The sequence below is a fragment of the Schistocerca serialis genome, chromosome 3 (genome assembly GCF_023864345.2).
Source record: "Schistocerca serialis cubense isolate TAMUIC-IGC-003099 chromosome 3, iqSchSeri2.2, whole genome shotgun sequence".
In the NCBI taxonomy this organism is placed as follows: domain Eukaryota; kingdom Metazoa; phylum Arthropoda; class Insecta; order Orthoptera; family Acrididae; genus Schistocerca; species Schistocerca serialis.
In genome coordinates this window covers 1015145922-1015165153 of record NC_064640.1, presented here as the reverse complement: position 1 = coordinate 1015165153, position 19232 = coordinate 1015145922, and the positions used below count along the sequence as shown (strand labels likewise).

The 19232-nt window shown below is 58.8% G+C and overlaps 1 protein-coding gene across 1 annotated transcript; it reads right to left on the bottom strand.

Moving 5' to 3' along the window:
• Positions 1–675: 675 nt before the first annotated feature.
• Positions 676–16311, bottom strand: LOC126471367 (uncharacterized PE-PGRS family protein PE_PGRS54-like). The gene is made up of 9 exons (XM_050099489.1): positions 15259–16311; positions 13544–14086; positions 12315–12975; positions 10651–11452; positions 5424–5685; positions 4669–5342; positions 2843–4288; positions 1147–2462; positions 676–1076 (listed from the first exon to the last, which is right to left on the bottom strand). Exons 1-9 carry the CDS (start codon positions 16309–16311, stop codon positions 676–678), a joined length of 7158 nt encoding a protein of 2385 aa, XP_049955446.1.
• Positions 16312–19232: the final 2921 nt, after the last annotated feature.

Here is a 19232-nt window from a genome sequence, read left to right as displayed (position 1 = left end):
TGGAAGTTTCTAGCCAAACTACAATAAACCAGTTTTGCTCAAACTGAAGAGAGACGATGAAATGCCAATGTTGCCTACCCTATTAAGTAAGAAACACCACTGAGAATATTTTTCATTAATGTTTGTAGATGAGAGGTTCTTGAAGATATAGTATTGTTAATATTGAGTATTTTTCCATTGTAAACTAACATAGTGACTGAAGCATGGAACAACTTTGAACAATAGGCCCATATGATTCTTGTTCATCTTATGTGCCTCATTTCCCATGTTTCCTGAGGTCAGCCCTCTTTGACCTGTTATGCCATTCTGAACTGACTTCTGTACTTCTGTCACATCAGAATGTACTCCCATCATTTTCATGTCATTCATTAGGGTCCATATCATATATTTGCTAGGTGTCTGGGACGTCTTTCGGATTCTTTTATGTCTAGTACTGTTGTTGTCATATTGTTAAGTTAACGGTGGAGAATACGTCTGCACCAGTGTAAGTGTTTGGTTTGCTATTCCAAAGGAGCCTCAGATCAGATGAGTTGATATCCTACAGTCTTTCAAAGCCATTTCCCCATACCAGAACAGTACTAAAGCAAAGATTACCATACTGAGACTCGCACTGTTGACAGTCCTTTGAAAAATTATGATGTGTGGTGGACATCAAAAGAAATTAATGTAAAGAAACTAAGAACAATTAAGACCTATTAAGCTCTGTCTACCTCCTCCTTCTCTTTCTCCCTTCTCCCTCTGTCCACCTCCTCCTCTTGCTCCCTTCTCCCTTCTCCCTCTGTCCACCTCCTCCTCTGGCTCCCTTCTCCCTCTTGCTCCCTTCTCCCTCTGTCCACCTCCTCCTCTTGCTCCCTTCTCCCTCTGTCCACCACCTCCTCTTGCTCCCTTCTCCCTCTGTCCACCTCCTCCTCTAGCTCCCTTCTCCCTCTGTCCACCTCCTCCTCTTGCTCCCTTCTCCCTCTGTCCACCTCCTCCTCTTGCTCCCTTCTCCCTCTGTCCACCTCCTCCTCTTGCTCCCTTCTCCTTCTGTCCACCTCCTCCTCTTGCTCCCTTCTCCCTCTGTCCACCTCCTCCTCCTGCCCCCTCCTCCCACTGTCCACCTCCTCCCTCTGTCCACCTCCTCCTCCTGCCCCCTTCTCCTCCTGCCCTCTCCTCCTCCTGCCCCCTCCTCCTCCTGCCCCCTCCTCCACCTGTCCCCTCCTCCTCCTGCCCCCTCCTCCTCCTGCCCCCTCCTCCTCATGCCCCCTCCTCCTCCTGCCCCCTCCTCCTCCTGCCCCCTCCTCCCTCTGTTCACCTCCTCCCTCTGTCCACCTCCTCCTCCTGCCCACTTCTCCGTCAACCTCCTCCTCCTGCCCTCTCCTCCCTTTGTCCAACGCTTCCTCCCTCTGTCCACCTCCTCCTCCTGCCCCCTCCTCCCTCTGTCCACCTCCTCCTCCTGCCCCCTCCTCCCTCTGTCCACCTCCTCCCTCTGTCCACCTCCTCCCTCTGTCCACCTCCTCCCTCTGTCCACCTCCTCCCTCTGTCCACCTCCTCCCTCTGTCCACCTCCTCCCTCTGTCCACCTCCTCCTCCTGCCCCTCCTCCCTCTGTCCACCTCCTCCTCCTGCCCACTTCTCCGTCAACCTCCTCCTCCTGCCCTCTCCTCCCTTTGTCCAACTCCTCCTCGCTCTGTCCACCTCCTCCTCCCTCTGCCCACCTCCTCCTCCTGCCCCCTCCTCCCTCTGTCCACCTCGTCCTCCTGCCCCCTCCTCCCTCTGTCCACCTCCTCCTCCTTCCCCCTCCTCCCTCTGTTCACCTCCTCCCTCTGTCCACCTCCTCCTCCTGCCCACTTCTCCGTCAACCTCCTCCTCCTGCCCTCTCCTCCCTTTGTCCAACTTCTCCTCCCTCTGTCCACCTCCTCCTCCCTCTGCCCACCTCCTCCTCCTGCCCCCTCCTCCCTCTGTCCACCTCGTCCTCCTGCCCCCTCCTCCCTCTGTCCACCTCCTCCTCCTGCCCCCTCCTCCCTCTGTCCACCTCCTCCAACTGCCCCCTCCTCCCTCTGTCCACCTCCTCCCTCTGTCCACCTCCTCCTCCTTCCCCCTCCTCCCTCTGTTCACCTCCTCCCTCTGTCCACCTCCTCCTCCTGCCCACTTCTCCGTCAACCTCCTCCTCCTGCCCTCTCCTCCCTTTGTCCAACTTCTCCTCCCTCTGTCCAACTCCTCCTCCTGTCCCCTCCTCCCTCTGTCCACCTCCTCCCTCTGTCCACCACCTCCTCCTCCTGCCCCCTCCTCCCTCTGTCCACCTCCTAATCCTGCCCCCTCCTCCCTCTGTCCACCTCCTCCTCCTGCCCCCTCCTCCCTCTGTCCACCTCCTCCTCCTGCCCCCTCCTCCCTCTGTCCACCTCCTCCCCCTGCCCCCTCCTCAGCCCCTGCCCCCTCCTCCCCCTGCCCCCTCCTCCCTCTGTCCACCTCCTCCTCCTGCCCACTTCTCCGTCAACGTCCTCCTCCTGCCCTCTCCTCCCTTTGTCCAACTCCTCCTCCCTCTGCCCACCTCCTCCTCCTGCCCCCTCCTCCCTCTGTCCACCTCGTTCTCCTGCCCCCTCCTCCCTCTGTCCACCTCCTCCTCCTGCCCCCTCCTCCCTCTGTCCACCTCCTCCAACTGCCCCCTCCTCCCTCTGTCCACCTCCTCCCTCTGTCCACCTCCTCCTCCTTCCCCCTCCTCCCTCTGTTCACCTCCTCCCTCTGTCCACCTCCTCCTCCTGCCCACTTCTCCGTCAACCTCCTCCTCCTGCCCTCTCCTCCCTTTGTCCAACTTCTCCTCCCTCTGTCCACCTCCTCCTCCCGTCCCCTCCTCCCTCTGTCCACCTCCTCCCTCTGTCCACCACCTCCTCCTCCTGCCCCCTCCTCCCTCTGTCCACCTCCAAATCCTGCCCCCTCCTCCCTCTGTCCACCTCCTCCTCCTGCCCCCTCCTCCCTCTGTCCACCTCCTCCTCCTGCCCCCTCCTCCCTCTGTCCACCTCCTCCTCCTGCCCCCTCCTCCCTCTGTCCACCTCCTCCCCCTGCCCCCTCCTCAGCCCCTGCCCCCTCCTCCCCCTGCCCCCTCCTCCCCCTGCCCCCTCCTCCCCCTGCCCCCTCCTCCCCCTGCCCCCTCCTCCCCGTGCCCACATCCTCTTCCTGTCCCCTCTGTCCGCCTCCTCCTCCTGCCCCTTCACCACTCTGTCCGCCTCCTCCTCCTGCCCCTTCTCCACTCTGTCCGCCTCCTCCTCCTGCCCCTTCTCCACTCTGTCCGCCTCCTCGTCCTGCCCCTTCTCCACTCTGTCCGCCTCCTCCTCCTCCTCCTCCTCCTCCTGACCCCTCCTCGCTCTGTCCACCTCCTCCTCCTCCTCCTCCTCCTCCTCCTCCTCCTCCTCCTCCTGCCCCCTCCTCCTCCTGCCCCCTCCTCCCTCTGTCCACCTCCTCCTCCTGCCCACTTCTCCGTCAACCTCCTCCTCTTGCCCTCTCCTCCCTTTGTCCAACTCTTCCTCCCTCTGTCCACCTCCTCCTCCTGCCCCCTCCTCCCTCTGTCCACCTCCTCCTCCTGCCCCCTCCTCCCTCTGTCCACCTCCTCCCTCTGTCCACCTCCTCCCTGTGTCCACCTCCTCCCTCAGTCCACCTCCTCCCTCTGTCCACCTCCTCCCTCTGTCCACCTCCTCCTCTTGCTCCCTTCTCCCTCTGTCCACCTCCTCCTCTTGCTCCCTTCTCCTTCTGTCCACCTCCTCCTCTTGCTCCCTTCTCCCTCTGTCCACCTCCTCCTCCTGCCCCCTTCTCCCACTGTCCACCTCCTCCCTCTGTCCACCTCCTCCTCCTGCCCCCTTCTCCTCCTGCCCTCTCCTCCTCCTGCCCCCTCCTCCTCCTGCCCCCTCCTCCACCTGTCCCCTCCTCCTCCTGCCCCCTCCTCCTCCTGCCCCCTCCTCCTCATGCCCCCTCCTCCTCCTGCCCCCTCCTCCTCCTGCCCCCTCCTCCCTCTGTTCACCTCCTCCCTCTGTCCACCTCCTCCTCCTGCCCACTTCTCCGTCAACCTCCTCCTCCTGCCCTCTCCTCCCTTTGTCCAACGCTTCCTCCCTCTGTCCACCTCCTCCTCCTGCCCCCTCCTCCCTCTGTCCACCTCCTCCTCCTGCCCCCTCCTCCCTCTGTCCACCTCCTCCCTCTGTCCACCTCCTCCCTCTGTCCACCTCCTCCCTCTGTCCACCTCCTCCCTCTGTCCACCTCCTCCCTCTGTCCACCTCCTCCTCCTGCCCCCTCCTCCCTCTGTCCACCTCCTCCTCCTGCCCACTTCTCCGTCAACCTCCTCCTCCTGCCCTCTCCTCCCTTTGTCCAACTCCTCCTCCCTCTGCCCACCTCCTCCTCCTGCCCCCTCCTCCCTCTGTCCACCTCGTCCTCCTGCCCCCTCCTCCCTCTGTCCACCTCCTCCTCCTGCCCCCTCCTCCCTCTGTCCACCTCCTCCAACTGCCCCCTCCTCCCTCTGTCCACCTCCTCCCTCTGTCCACCTCCTCCTCCTTCCCCCTCCTCCCTCTGTTCACCTCCTCCCTCTGTCCACCTCCTCCTCCTGCCCACTTCTCCGTCAACCTCCTCCTCCTGCCCTCTCCTCCCTTTGTCCAACTTCTCCTCCCTCTGTCCACCTCCTCCTCCCGTCCCCTCCTCCCTCTGTCCACCTCCTCCCTCTGTCCACCACCTCCTCCTCCTGCCCCCTCCTCCCTCTGTCCACCTCCAAATCCTGCCCCCTCCTCCCTCTGTCCACCTCCTCCTCCTGTCCCCTCCTCCCTCTGTCCACCTCCTCCTCCTGCCCCCTCCTCCCTCTGTCCACCTCCTCCTCCTGCCCCCTCCTCCCTCTGTCCACCTCCTCCCCCTGCCCCCTCCTCAGCCCCTGCCCCCTCCTCCCCCTGCCCCCTCCTCCCCCTGCCCCCTCCTCCCCCTGCCCCCTCCTCCCCCTGCCCCCTCCTCCCCGTGCCCACATCCTCTTCCTGTCCCCTCTGTCCGCCTCCTCCTCCTGCCCCTTCACCACTCTGTCCGCCTCCTCCTCCTGCCCCTTCTCCACTCTGTCCGCCTCCTCCTCCTGCCCCTTCTCCACTCTGTCCGCCTCCTCGTCCTGCCCCTTCTCCACTCTGTCCGCCTCCTCCTCCTCCTCCTCCTCCTCCTGACCCCTCCTCGCTCTGTCCACCTCCTCCTCCTCCTCCTCCTCCTCCTCCTCCTCCTCCTCCTCCTGACCCCTCCTCGCTCTGTCCACCTCCTCCTCCTCCTCCTCCTCCTCCTGCTCCTCCTCCTCCTCCTCCTGACCCCTCCTCGCCCTGTCCACCTCCTCCTCCTCCTCCTCCTCCTCCTCCTCCTCCTCCTCCTGACCCCTCCTCACTCTGTCCACCTACTCCTCCCCCTCCTCCTCCTCCTCCTGACCCCTCCTCGCTCTGTCCACCTCCTCCTCCTCCTCCTCCTCCTCCTCCTCCTCCTCCTCCTGACCCCTCCTTGCTCTGTCCACCTCCTCCTCCTCCTCATCCTCCTGACCCCTCCTCGCTCTGTCCACCTCCTCCTCCTCCTCCTCCTCCTCCTTCTCCTCCTCCTCCTCCTGACCCCTCCTCACTCTGTCCACCTCCTCCTCCTCCTCCTCCTCCTCCTCCTGACCCCTCCTCGCTCTGTCCTCCTCCTCCTCCTCCTCCTCCTCCTGACCCCTTTTCTCTCTGTCCACCTACTCCTCCTGCACCCCCTGCGGGTCCGGGGGTAAGAACTGGCCCGCCGTATTCCTGCCCATCGTAAGAGGAGACTAAAAGGTGTCTCAAACTTTTCGACCTTAATGTGATGGTCCCCTAAGGGGTTTGACCACTAGATTTCAAAATTTACTGTTAGTGCGTACCCTTTGGGGAAGGACGCCTTACGTGGTGCATTCTATATCCATCTTGTCCTCAGATCTGGCACAACCGATTTTGTCATGGAGTTGGCCTTACACCGAGCATCCGGCCACGTCAGCTGCAGTGTGTTCCGGGTGGCATACATGCCCTCCATTGTGCACTTCCATCTTCGCACTCATGACATGTATGGATATTTGACACCCAACATCCACCACGGTAGCCAGTCCGTTGTGGTGGGGTCGTCATGTACCCTCTTGGTGGTAGCCCCCTGACTACACAGGGATCGCACTGCTGATGCCTGAGCTGCTGGGGTCTCTTCACAACCTGTTGCTCCTGCTCCTTCTACTTCAGGAGCAACACCCCCCCCCCCCCAACACTCAGGGACATCAGTTCCCCCTTCCCAGCCGGAGAAGCGTAAGACTTCTTCAGCTCCTCTCGCAAGGAAGGGGTCCCTTGGGCACCTCCCTTCGCAATTTCCAACCAGCGGCACAGCAGACACCCTCAAGTGGCTCAAACAACCACCAGTCCCTGGTCGTAGGGCCTCACGGTCGTCGTCCGTCCCTGAGACTGACTCTGTGAAGCCCTCCAAGCCTGAACCACCGAAGGCACTAGCGAGAAACAGAAACAGAAGCAGAAGAAAGTCCCCAAGAATACCGACATTGCGGTGGCACCCGTCCCACCGCTTCCTACAAGCTCTGCATCTGCGGACAAGGTGGAGATTCTGGCGTCCGCTGAGGACCTCGAACTCGCCGGTCCCTCAGACGCCATGGATAGTGCTAGCACCGGTGGTCAGTTGGAGGCAGCAGGTGACCCAGCGGCGTAATCTGCCTTCCAAGTCCCGTGACGCCTCTCTCAGGCAAGGCCAATAACATCCTCCAGTGGAACTGCGGCGGTTTCTTCCACCATCTAGCTGAGCTCCGACAACTTATCAGCCTTCATCCTTTTCTCTGCATTGATCTGCAGGAAACTTGGTTTCCAGCAATGCGAACCCCCGCCCTCCGTGGCTATCGGGGTTATTATAAGACCCGAGCAGCTTATGCAAGGGTGTCTGGTGGCGTCTGCATCTATGTCCTTAACTCTCTTCACAGCGAGTCTGTCCCTCTACAAACGGCTTTAGAGGCTGTCGCTGTTAGGGTGTGGACGCCACAGGCTATTACCGTCTGCAGTCTTTACCTTCCACCGGATGGTGATGTCGTGCAGCATGAGCTGTCTGCGCTGCTGGCCCAATTGCCGCCACCTTTCTTGTTACTGGGCGATTTCAATGCCTACAACCCTCTATGGGGTCGGACTGTCTCCGATGACCGCAGTCGTGCCGTGGAGCATTTGTTGGCTCAGCTCGACCTTAGCCTCTTGAACACCGGTGCTCCCACGCATTTCAATGTGGCCCATGGCTCGTTCTCGGCCATCGATCTCTCTCTTTGCAGCCCCGGACTTGTCCCATCCCTCCACTGGAGGGTGCATCCTGACCTGTGTGGTAGTGACCATTTTCCCATCTATTTGTCACTGCCCCAGTGTCACTCTTCTGGGCGCCTGCCCCGCTGGGCTCTCCACAGGGCTGACTGGCCGGCTTTTACTTCCGCTGCAACCATCGAGTCTCCCCCACAGGGTGACATTGACGAGGTGGTCCGTGTCTTAACCACGTCAATCATTTCGGCAGCAGAGGCTGCCATCCCCCGCTCTTCTGGACTCCCTCAGAGGAAGGCTGTACCCTGGTGTTCGCCGGAGATTGCCGAGGCTATTTGCGACCCTAGGCGGGCCCTCCAGCGTCATAGGCAGCACCCGTCTTTAGAGACCCTCATCGCCTTTAAGAGGCTCCGTGCCTTGGCCCGTCGTCTTATTGCACGGCGTAAGCAGGAGTGCTGGGAGAGGTATGTCTCATCCTTGTCCTTGGGCTCCCGTGTCACCCCCTCGCTCGTGTGGTCCCGGATCCGGCCGATTTATGGATACCAGACCCCTATGGGTGTCCCTGGGATCTCCTTGGACGGCGCTGTCTGCATGGATGCTGCCGCCATTGCTGAATGCCTTGCTGCGCACTTTGCTAAGAGCTCTGCGACTGCAACTTATTCCCCCACCTTTCGCTCTCTAATGGAGCGAGCCGACCAGATGCCGTTATCATTCCACACACGTCATTCTGAAAAATACAATGCTCCTTTCAGCGAGAGGGAATTCCTCCCTGCCCTCGCCGATTGCCCTGATACGGCACCAGGACCAGACTGCATCCATGCACAGATGTGGAAGCATCTCTCCAGGGACTGCCAGAGACACATCCTCACAATCTTTAACCGCATTTGGAGTGAGGGCGTGTTCCCATCGCAATGGCGAGAGGGTGTTATTGTCCCCATCTTGAAGCCCGGTGCGGACCCACTGGCGGTGGACAGCTATCGTCCCATTACCCTCACCAACGTTTTGTGCAAATTGCTCGAACGTATGGTGGGGCGGCGTTTGTGTTGGGTCCTTGAGTCGCGCGGTCTCCTTGCTCCATCCCAGGGTGGCTTCCGTCGGGGCCGGTCTGCAGCAGACAATTTGGTGCGGCTGGAATCTGCTATCCGTACGGCCTTTGCCCGACGTCAGCATCTCGTTGCTGTCTTTTTTGATCTGCGGAAGGCGTATGACACCACATAGAGGCATCACATCCTTGCTACGTTGCATGAGTGGGGTCTTTGTGGTCTGCTTCTGGCTTTTCTTGAAACCTTTTTATTGCACTGCTCTTACCAGGTGCAAGTCGGTGCCACCTCTAGTTCCTCTTATACACAGGAAAATGGGGTCCTGCAGGGCTCAGTGTTGAGCGTCTCCTTATTTCTAGTGGCCATTAATGGTCTGGCTGCAGCTGTGGGGTCGTCGGTGTCTCCTTCTTTGTATGCCGACGACTTCTGCATCTCCTTTAGCTCCACGACTACTGGAGTTGCCGAACGCAGGTTGCAAGTAGCCGTTTGCAAGGCAGCATCATGGGCGCTGACTCATGGTTTTCAGTTCTCTGCAGCCAAGACTCGAGTTATGCACTTCTGCAGGCATCGGAAGGTCCACCATCATCCTGAACTTTATCTCAACGGCCACCTGCTTGAAGTGGTGGACACATGCCGCTTCTTAGGACTCGTCTTTGATGACCGGCTCACATGGGTTCCTCATATTACTCTGCTGAAGCAAAAGTGCTGGTGGCACCTCAACGCCTTCCGCTGCCTGAGCCACACATCTTGGGATGCGGATCGCTGCACGCTGTTGCGATTGTACAGCACCCTTGTGCAGTCCTGGCTTGATTATGGGAGCCTGGCCTATGGGTCTTCATCACCCTCCGTGTTGACGTTGTTAGACCCCATACACCACTGTGGGGTTCGGCTTGCAACTGGCGCTTTTGGTACGAGCCCCGTGGATAGTCTACTAGTGGAGGCCTGGGTTCCCCCGCTGCGGATTCGCCGCCATCGATTGCTCGCCGACTATGCTGTCCACGTGCATTGCTCGCCGGGCCATCCCAATCGTCGCCTGCTTTTCCCTGCCATGGTCCTCCATCTGCCCGAAAGGCAACCTAGGTCTGGGCTCTCCATAGCTGTCCGCGTCCAGTCCCTGCTGTCGGAACTGGGGTCATTCCCTCTTCTGCCTCCCTACCGGGTCCGTGCACCTACGCCTCCTTGGTGTTTGCCCCGGCTGTCCGTCCGTCTGGACTTGGCACAGGGTCCCAAGGACTCGGTTCCGCCTGTGGCCCTCCGTCGCCGTTTTCTTGCGCTCCTCGCCTCATTTTCGGGCTGTGAGACTGTCTACACTGATGGTTCCCTGTTTGATGGTCGCACTGCCTACGCTGTTGCTCACGCTGCCCATGTTGAACAGCGCTCCTTGCCGGCTGGCTGCTGTTTTTTTCCTGCAGAGCTGGTGGCCATATTGCGTGCTCTTGAGCATATGCGTTCCTGCTCAGGTACGTCCATCGCCATCTGCAGTGACTCCCTGAGCGGCCTCCAGGCCATCGACCGCTGCTATACCTCTTCTCCTCTGGTGTCCTCTATTCAGGAGTCTGTTTCCGCCATTATCCGTTCTGGTCGTTCGGTGGTCTTTGTTCGGACGCCAGGGCACATTGGCATACCGGGGAACAAACGTGTTGACAGGCTGGCCAAAGGGGCCATAGACGCCCCAGCTTTGGAGATCGGCCTCACGGCTGGTGTTGCGCCATAAGGTGCTTGGGATGTGGACTGCTGAGTGGCCTGCCATGACATCCCCGAATAAACTGCGGGTTGTTAAGGAGACGACCGATGTGTGGTGCTCCTCGCTGCGGGCTTCTCGCAGGGACTCTGTCATCCTGTGTTGGCTCCGCATCGGCCATACCTACCTGACACACGGCCATCTTTTGAGTCAGGAGGAACCCCCCCTGTGTCAGTGTGGGTCCCGGTTGACAGTTGCCCACATTTTGTTGGAGTGTCCCCGACTGCGCACCCTCCGGCTGTCTTTTACTCTCCCGGGCACTTTGCCTTTGGTTTTCTGCGACGATACCTCCATGGCTGATAACGTTTTAAATTTTATCCATGGTAGTCCTTTTTATGGTTCCATTTAGGGAGGTCCTGCACCTTTCCCTTTCTGTGTCCTTTGTCCTCACGTCTCTCAAAATTTGTTGCTGTTTTGGTGTGTAATCGGATGGTTGACTCTTTCCCTTTTTTTTTGTTGTCGTGGTCAGTCAACCAGTCTCCGGCCTCCTTCTTTTCTTCTGTTTCTTTCTGTCTGGTGTTCATCTGTTCTCTTCTTGTCTGTAGTGTTTGTTGCTGCTTTTGTATTCTTTTAGTGCCTGGGGGGGAGTCTCCTCCCCCCTTTGGTTTTTACCTGCTCCGCAAATTTTCGGCTCGCCTGTTTTTGGAATTGGGCGACTGATGACCTTTGCTGTTTCGTCCCCCGTAAACATCCCAACAACCACCACCTCCTCCTGCCCCTTCTCCCTCTGTCCACCTCCTCCTCCTGCCCCCTTCTCCCCTATCCGCCTCCTCCTCCTGCCCCCTTATCCCCTGTCCGCCTCCTCCTACTGCCCCCTTCTCCCCTGTCCGCCTCCTCCTCCTGCCCCTTTCTCCCCTGCCAGCCTCCTCCTCCTGCCCCTGTCTCCCTCTGTCCGCCTCCTCCTCCTGCCCCTGTCTCCCTCTGTCCGCCTCCTCCTCCTGCCCCTGTCTCCCGCTGTCCGCCTCCTCCTCCTGCCCCTGTCTCCCGCTGTCAGCCTCCTCCTCCTGCCCCTGTCTCCCTCTGTCCGCATCCTCCTCCTGCCCCTGTCTCCCTCTGTCCGCCTCCTCCTCCTGCCCCTGTCTCCCGCTGTCCGCCTCCTCCTCCTGCCCCCGTCTCCCTCTCTCCGCCTCCTCCTCCTGCCCCCGTCTCCCTCTGTCCGCCTCCTCCTCCTGCCCCTGTCTCACTCTGTCCGCCTCCTCCTCCTGCCCCCATCTCACTCTGTCCGCCTCCTTCTCCTGCCCCCTTCTCCCTCTGTCCGCCTCCTCCTCCTGCCTCCTTCTCCCTCTGTCCGCCTCATCCTCCTGCCCCCTCCTCCCTCTGTCTGCCTCATCCTCCTGCCCCCTCCTCCCTATCTCCGCCTCCACCTCCAGTCCACTCCACCCTATCTCTGCCTCCACCTCCTGCCCCCTCCACCCTATCTCCGCCTCCACCTACTAACCCCTGCACCCTATCTCCGCCTCCACCTCCTGCCTCCGGCACCCTATCTCCGCCTCCACCTCCTGCCCCCTGCACCCTCTCACCGCCTCATCCTCCTGCCCCCTCCTCCCTCCCTCCACCTCCTCCTCCTCCTGCTCCCTCCTCCCTCTGTCTGCCTCCTCCTCCTGCTCCCTCCTCCCTCTGTCTGCCTCATCCTCCTGCTCCCTCCCCCCTCTGTCCACTCCCCCCTCTGTCCGCCTCCTCCTCCTTCCCCCTCCACCCTCTGTCCGCTTCCTCCTCCTGCCCCCTCCTCCCTCTGTCCGCCTCCTCCACCTGACCCCTCCTCCCTCTGTCTGCCTCCTCCACCTGACCCCTCCTCCCCATGTCTGCCTCCTCCACCTGACCCCTCCTCCCTCTGTCCGCCTCCTCCACCTGCACTCTACTCCCTCTGTCCCCCTCCTCCTCCTCCTCCTGCACCCTTCTCCCTCTGTCCACCTCCTCCCCCTGCCCCCTCTTTCCCCTGCCCCCTCCTCCTCCTGTCCCCTCCTCCCTCTTTCCACCTCCTCTTCCTGTCCCCTCCTCCCTCTGTCTACCTCCTCCTCCTGTCCCCTCCTCCCTCTATCAACGTCCTCCTCCTGTCCCCTCCCACCTCTGTCCACCTCTTTCTCCTGCCCCCATCTCTCTCTGTCCACCTCTTTCTCCTGCCCCCTTCTCTCTCTGTCCACCTCTTTCTCCTGCCCCCTTCTCTCTCTGTCCACCTCCTCCTCCTGACCCCTCCCCCCCTTGTCCACAACCTTCCCCTGCCCCCTTCTACCTCGGTCCACAACCTTCCCCTGCCCCCTTCTACCTCGGTCCACAACCTTCCCCTCCTGCCCCCTTCTCCCTCTGTCTAGCTCCTCCTCCTGCCCCCTTCTCCTTCTGTCCAGCTCCTCCTCCTGCCCCCTTCTCCCTCTGTACAGCTCCTCCTCCTGCCCCCTTCTCCCTCTGTCCGACTCCTCCTCCGGCCCCTTCGCCCTCTGTCCGACTCCTCCTCCGGCCCCTTCTCCCTCTGTCCGACTCCTCCTCCGGCCCCTTCTCACTCTGTCCCACTCCTCCTCCGGCCCTTCGCGCTCTGTCCGACTCCTTCTCCGGCCCCTTCTCCCTCTGTCCGACTCCTCCACCGGCCCCTTCTCCCTCTGTGCGACTCCTCCTCCGGCCCCTTCTCCCTCTGTCCGAGTCCTCCTCCGGCCCCCTTCTCCCTCTGTCCGACTCCTCTCCGGCCCCCTTCTCCCTCTGTCCGACTCCTCCTCCGGCCCCCTTCTCCCTCTGTCCGACTCCTCCTCCGGCCCCCTTCTCCCTCTGTCCGACTCCTCCTCCGGCCCCCTTCTCCCTCTGTCCGACTCCCCCTCCGGCCCCCTTCTCCCTCTGTCCGACTCCTCCTCCGGCCCCCTTCTCCCTCTGTCCGACTCCTTCTCCGGCCCCCTTCTCCCTCTGTCCGACTCCCTCCTCCCTCTGTCCGCCTCCTCCTACTGCCCCCTCCTCCTACTGCCCCCTCCCCCTACTGCCCCCTCCTCCTACTGCCCCCTCCTCCTACTGCCCCCTCCTACTACTGCCCCCTCCTCCTACTGCCCCCTCCTCCTACTGCCCCCTCCTACTACTGCCCCCTCCTACTACTGCCCCCTCCTCCTACTGCCCCCTCCTCCCTCTCTCCGCCTCCTCCTTCTGCCCCCTCCTACTGCCCCCTCCTCCCTCTGCCCCCTCCTACTGCCCCCTCCTCCCTCTCTCCGCCTCCACCTTCTGCCCCTCCTACTGCCCCCTCCTCCCTCTTTCCGCTTCCTCCTTCTGCCCCCTCCTACTGCCCCCTCCCTCCTCTCTCCCGCTCCTCCTTCTGCCCCCTCCTACTGCCCCCTCCTCCCTCTCTCCGCCTCCTCCTCCGGCCCCTTCTCCCTCTGTCCTACTCCTCCTCCGTCCCCCTTCTCCCTCTGTCCGACTCCTCCTCCGGCCCCCTTCCCCTCTGTCCGACTCCTCCTCCGGCCCCCTTCACCCTCTATCCGACTCGTCCTCCGGCCCCTTCTCCCTCTGTCCGACTCCTCCTCCGGCCCCTTCTCACTCTGTCCGACTCCTCCTCCGGCCCCTTCTCCCTCTGTCCGACTCCTCCTCCGGCCCCCTTCTCCCTCTGTCCGACTCCTCCTCTGGCCCCCTTCTCCCTCTGCCCGACTCCTCCTCCGGCCCCCTTCTCCCTCTGTCCGACTCCTCCTCCGGCCCCTTCTCCCTCTGTCCGACTCCTCCTCCGGCCCCCTTCTCCCTCTGTCCGACTCCTCCTCCGGCCCCCTTCTCCCTCTGTCCGACTCCTCCTCCGGCCCCCTTCTCCCTCTGTCCGACTCCTCCTCCGGCTCCCTTCTCCCTCTGTCCGACTCCTCCTCCGGCCCCTTCTCCCTCTGTCCGACTCCTCCTCCGGCCCCTTCTCCCTCTGTCCGACTCCTCCTCCGGCCCCCTTCTCCCTCTGTCCGACTCCTCCTCCGGCCCCCTTCTCCCTCTGTCCGACTCCTCCTCCGGCCCCCTTCTCCCTCTGTCCGACTCCTCCTCCGGCCCCTTTCTCCCTCTGTCCGACTCCCTCCTCCCTCTGTCCGCCTCCTCCTACTGCCCCCTCGTCCTACTGCCCCCTCCTCCTACTGCCACCTCCTCCTACTGCCCCCTCCTCCTACTGCCCCCTCCTACTACTGCCCCCTCCTCCTACTGCCCCCTCCTCCTACTGCACCCTCCTCCCACTCTCCGCCTCCTCCTTCTGCCCCCTCCTTCTGCCCCCTCCTCCCTCTGCCCCCTCCTACTGCCCCCTCCACCCTCTCTCCGCCTCCTCCTTCTGCCCCCTCCTACTGCTCCCTCCTCCCTCTCTTCGCCTCCTCCTTCTGCCCCCTCCTCCCTCTCTCCGCCTCCTCCTTCTGCCCCCTCCTCCCTCTCTCCACTTCCTCCTTCTGCCTCTTCCTCCGTCTGTCCACCTCCTCGACCTGCCCCCTCCTCGTTCTGTCCACCTCCTCGACCTGCCCCCTCCTCCGTCTGTCCACCTCCTCGACCTGCCCCCCCTCCGTCTGTCCACCTCCTCGACCTGCCCCCTCCTCCGTCTGTCCACCTCCTCGACCTGCCCCCTCCTCCGTCTGTCCACCTCCTCGACCTGCCCCCTCCTCTGTCTGTCCACCTCCTCAACCTGCCCCTCCTCCGTCTGTCCACCTCCTTGACCTGCCCCCTCCTCTGTCTGTCCACCTCCTCGACCTGCCCCCTCCTCCGTCTGTCCACCTCCTCGTCCTGCCCCCTCCTCACTCTGTCCACCTCCTCCTCCTGCCCCCTTCTCTCTCTGTCCACCTCCTCCTCCTGCCCCCTTCTCCCTCTGTCCACCTCCTCCTCGAAAACCCCCCTCCTCCTCCTGCCCCCTCCTCCCCCCTCTGTCAACCTCCTCCTCCCGCCCCCTCCTCCCCCCTCTGTCAACCTCCTCCTCCCGCCCCCTCCTCCCGCCCCCTCCTCCCCACTCTGTCAACCTCCTGCTCCTGCCCCCTCCTCCAGCTGTCAACGTTCTTGTCGTCCCGCCCCCTCCTCCCCTGTCATCGTTCTCGTCGTGCCCCCCTCCTCCCGCTGTCAACGTTCTCGTCGTGCCCCCCCTCCTCCCCCTGTCAACGTCAACGTCCTCGTCGTGCCCCCTCCTCCCCAGTCCACCTCCTCCTCCTCCTCCTCCTCCTCCTTCTCCTCCTCCTCGTCCTCCTCCTCCTACTGCCCCCTTCTCACTCTGTCCACCTCATCCTCCTCGTCCCCCTCCTCCTACTGCCCCCTTCTCACTCTGTCCACCTCATCCTCCTCGTCCCCCTCCTCTCCTCCTCTGTTCCTCTCCCTCCTCTGCTCCTCTCCCTCCTCTGCTCCTCTCTCTCCTCTGCTCCTCTCCCTCCTCTGCTCCTCTCCATCCTCTGCTCCTCTCCCTGCTTCTCCTCTGCCCTCCCTCCTCCCTCTGTCCTCCCTCCTCCCTCTGTCCTCCCTCCTCCCTCTGTCCTCCCTCCTCCCTCTGTCCTCCTGCCTCCCTCCTCCCTCTGTCCTACTGCCTCCCTCCTCCCTCTGTCCTCCCTCCTCCCTCTGTCCTCCCTCCTCCCTCTGTCCTCCCTCCTCCCTCTGTCCTCCTGCCTCCCTCCTCCCTCTGTCCTCCGGCCTCCCTCTGTGCTCCCTCCTCCCTTGCCCTCCTGCCTCCCTCTGTGCTCCCTCCTCCCTCTGCCCTCCTGCCTCCCTCTGTGCTCCCTCCTCCCTCTGCCCTCCTGTCTCCCTCTGTGCTCCCTCCTCCCTCTGCCCTCCTCCCTCCCTCTGTGCTCCCTCCTCCCTCCCTCTGTGCTCCCTCCTCCCTCTGCCCTCCTGCCTCCCTCTGTCCTCCCTCCTCCCTCTGCCCTCCTGCCTCCCTCTGTCCTCCCTCCTCCCTCTGCCTCCTGCCTCCCTCTGTCCTCCCTCCTCCCTCTGCCCTCCTGCCTCCCTCTGTCCTCCCTCCTCCCTCTGCCCTCCTGCCTCCCTCTGCCCTCCCGCCTCCCTCTGTCCTCCCTCCTCCCTCTGTCCTCCCTCCTCCCTCTGTCCTCCCTCCTCCCTCTGCCCTCCTGCCTCCCTCTGTCCTCCCTCCCCCTCCTCCCTCTGCCCTCCCGCCTCCCTCTGTCCTCCCTCCTCCCTCTGTCCTCCCTCCTCCCTCTGTCCTCCCTCCTTCCTCTGCCCTCCCACCTCCCTCTGTCCTCCCTCCCCCTCCTCCCTCTGCCCTTCCGCCTCCCTCCCCCTCCTCCCTCTTTTGGTCAGGATATATCCATTAACAGCAGTGGACCAGTAGCTGATGAGGAAGCTGGTGCATGTGCCCCCAGAGTTGCACATAGGTATTTTGAAGTCCTGACCATTAGCTCAGCTTCCAAATTGGAAGTGGGGTGGAAAGGAACCATATTCTCCTCATAAACATAAAGCAAAATCAATATGCATTCTTGAAATGCTGAGGTGGAGCTGATTGAGTGTGGCTGCAGCTCAATCAGTTCCAGATGGTGTGTTTTATGATGGTGTGAATACTAGGCCAGGACACATTACACTATACTACTGCCTTCATTATACACATTCATCAATGTACAGAGTGGAGGAGCAGAGCATGAGAGGAACTGCCATCTGACATTCAGAAGCATCCATAGCCAACAAAGTGACACTGTCAGTGACATTAAGACCATGTTGTAATAAAAAATAAGTGCAACATGCCAGGTTGGTGGCCTTAGATAGGTGCTCTAACCAACCTCATGATACACAGTATCCTGTGCAGTGGTTGATAACAGGTTGTTCACATGCTGTAATTAATTGAGAATTGATGAGGATGTCTCACTGGTTGGCACCTAAGACAAAACAAAGCACTTCATGCTTTTTAAACTCTGTCTCTGAGGCACGCAGCAATTGAGAAAGTGCTTCAGCATTGTGCTGCATGGTGGGGTGACAATGAATGCATAGGTATAATTGCTTAGGAACAATGCATGCCATTGTAAACACTGTAATTAAGGAAGGCAAGAGTGGCCAAATGGTAAAATATGGGGCTTGTGAATGATGATGAGGTGAAACTTGGTACTGTAAAGATATATTTGAAACTTTCTGATGCTGTATATGATAACCAACACTTCTTTTACAGATTGCAACTAATTCATCTGTGCTGCATTTAGAATTTTAAATGGAAACACAATGCCCTGTTCCATGCCATCAGCACATTTATGTGACAGCACTCCTCCAGTAACACAATCTAACATATTAGTGGAAAGTGTTAAACATTTGGCAGGATAGAACATTGTTAAACAAGGGGCTGGCCCAAGGTACTTTTCATGTTACATGAAAGTTTTCTGGCATGCCTCTGACCACATGATCATTTGACAAATGATGAAGCAGGTGGCAAATCTGGGCTATATTGGAAGTAAACTTTGCATAATAATTTACTTTGTCAAGGAACAATTGTAGTTCTTGTTGAGGTCCTTTGGAACTGGTAAGATAGTGATGTATCCACATGATCCTGTGTGGACATGAGTCCTCTTTTACTTAATGTAAGCCCTAGGTCCATGAAATCCAGCTCAGACCATGGTCTTGGAGTCATTCAAACTACTCCTGTAGGCTGTGCAGGTGCTGCTCCCATGTGGCTCCATTAATTAGCAAGTAATCTAAATAGTTAACTCAGTTGGGGATAGCATGCATGACTCACTCAAGATATCTCTGAAATATCACAGGAGTGGTTACAACTCCAACTGGCAACCTTTTATAACAATATGTACCATAAGTTGTATTAATCACTAAACACTCTTTCTTCTAATCATCTACAGATATCATGAAGTAGACATTAGCAAGGTCTGTCTTTGAAAAATAATGGCCCCCAGCAAATTTTTCTAACAATTTCTCAGGCCTAGATTTGGATACAGATTGAAATTTCCTTGAACATAAACAGTAGGCTTACAATGGTCAGAAATTTGAAGTGGTCTATTTAGTTTCTAAACTAAGACCATGGGCATTTCCCACTGGCTGAACAATACTGGAGATATCACTCTCATACTCTACAACCTAGCTAATTCAGATTTAACTTGCTTGTACATGGCGCAAGTAATTGAAAGAATTCTACAAACTTAGGCACGGTCAATTGCTTTATGCCTACATGGGCATGTTATCCTGTTGCACAAAATAATGTAGTTCAAACAGTTTTTTGTATTCCACATATAATGTATCAAGTTCTGTGAATGGTACTGCAGTTGAAACTAGATTTACCTGGTCCTGAATTTGAAAACCAAAGGGCACGAATATGTGCAGGCCAGTTATTTTAGTTGTTGTCCAAGAGTTGACTACTAGCTTGGTTAGTTTCCAAGCTACATTTTAATACTTAGCTTCAGCTATGATCTGGCCCCACAGTTGGAGTGACGGCCATTACACATCATCACTCTGCACTGAGGTGAATCAGATGTGGGAAGTCAATGAACTGGTATGTGTCCTCATTAATTAGAGACACAACTACACCTGTGTCCAACTGGAGATCCACTATCTCTCCATTAATGTCCAGTTGCAACAAGCACCTCAGCATCCTGTCTGCAACAATTGACATAATGGAAATGCCATTGATGCCATGAGCCACAGTTTCAACAAGATTTGATGGCATGAACTTCTCTGTGACCCTTTGTAAAAATGGAGGTGAGAAACTGTTGTATGAACCACCACTTGCTTTCGGATACACCAACAGGGAACAAGGAACTTCTGTTTCAGCATTTATGATGAGGGCACTAACTACTGACTCCCATGGGCCAGATGAAAATGTGCTCAGTAAATTGTATAATGACACTGACTGAAATTCATCAGTTGGTCATAGAGCACTACAATGCCTAATATTACCAACGACATTGACACTAGCAGAATTGTGAAACATAGCTTGCCCTGACACATTTACTTCATGATCTTTGGCATGTTTTAACTCATTGTTCAGGTTTGGATCAATAGGCTTTAAGGCCTTTGCACTAACTTATCCATCAGGAGAAAGATGTATAACATCATCACAGAGAGCCACACTGTTTACAAGAAACATCCCACTTGTGTGCTAAGTCTTGCAAGTCAGCAGCCTATACCATGCATGTTTACTTACACAGCTTAACATACTGTTCAAATATTTGAGTCTAGTTGCAACTATGTGGGTTTCATGACCATTGTAGCCAGTCAGCAAACCACAAACATCAGAAAAGCTCAAACTACTGGGCTCCAAGAGTGGGCATAGTTTTTGAACCACTTTGTGCGGTTTATTATTAGAA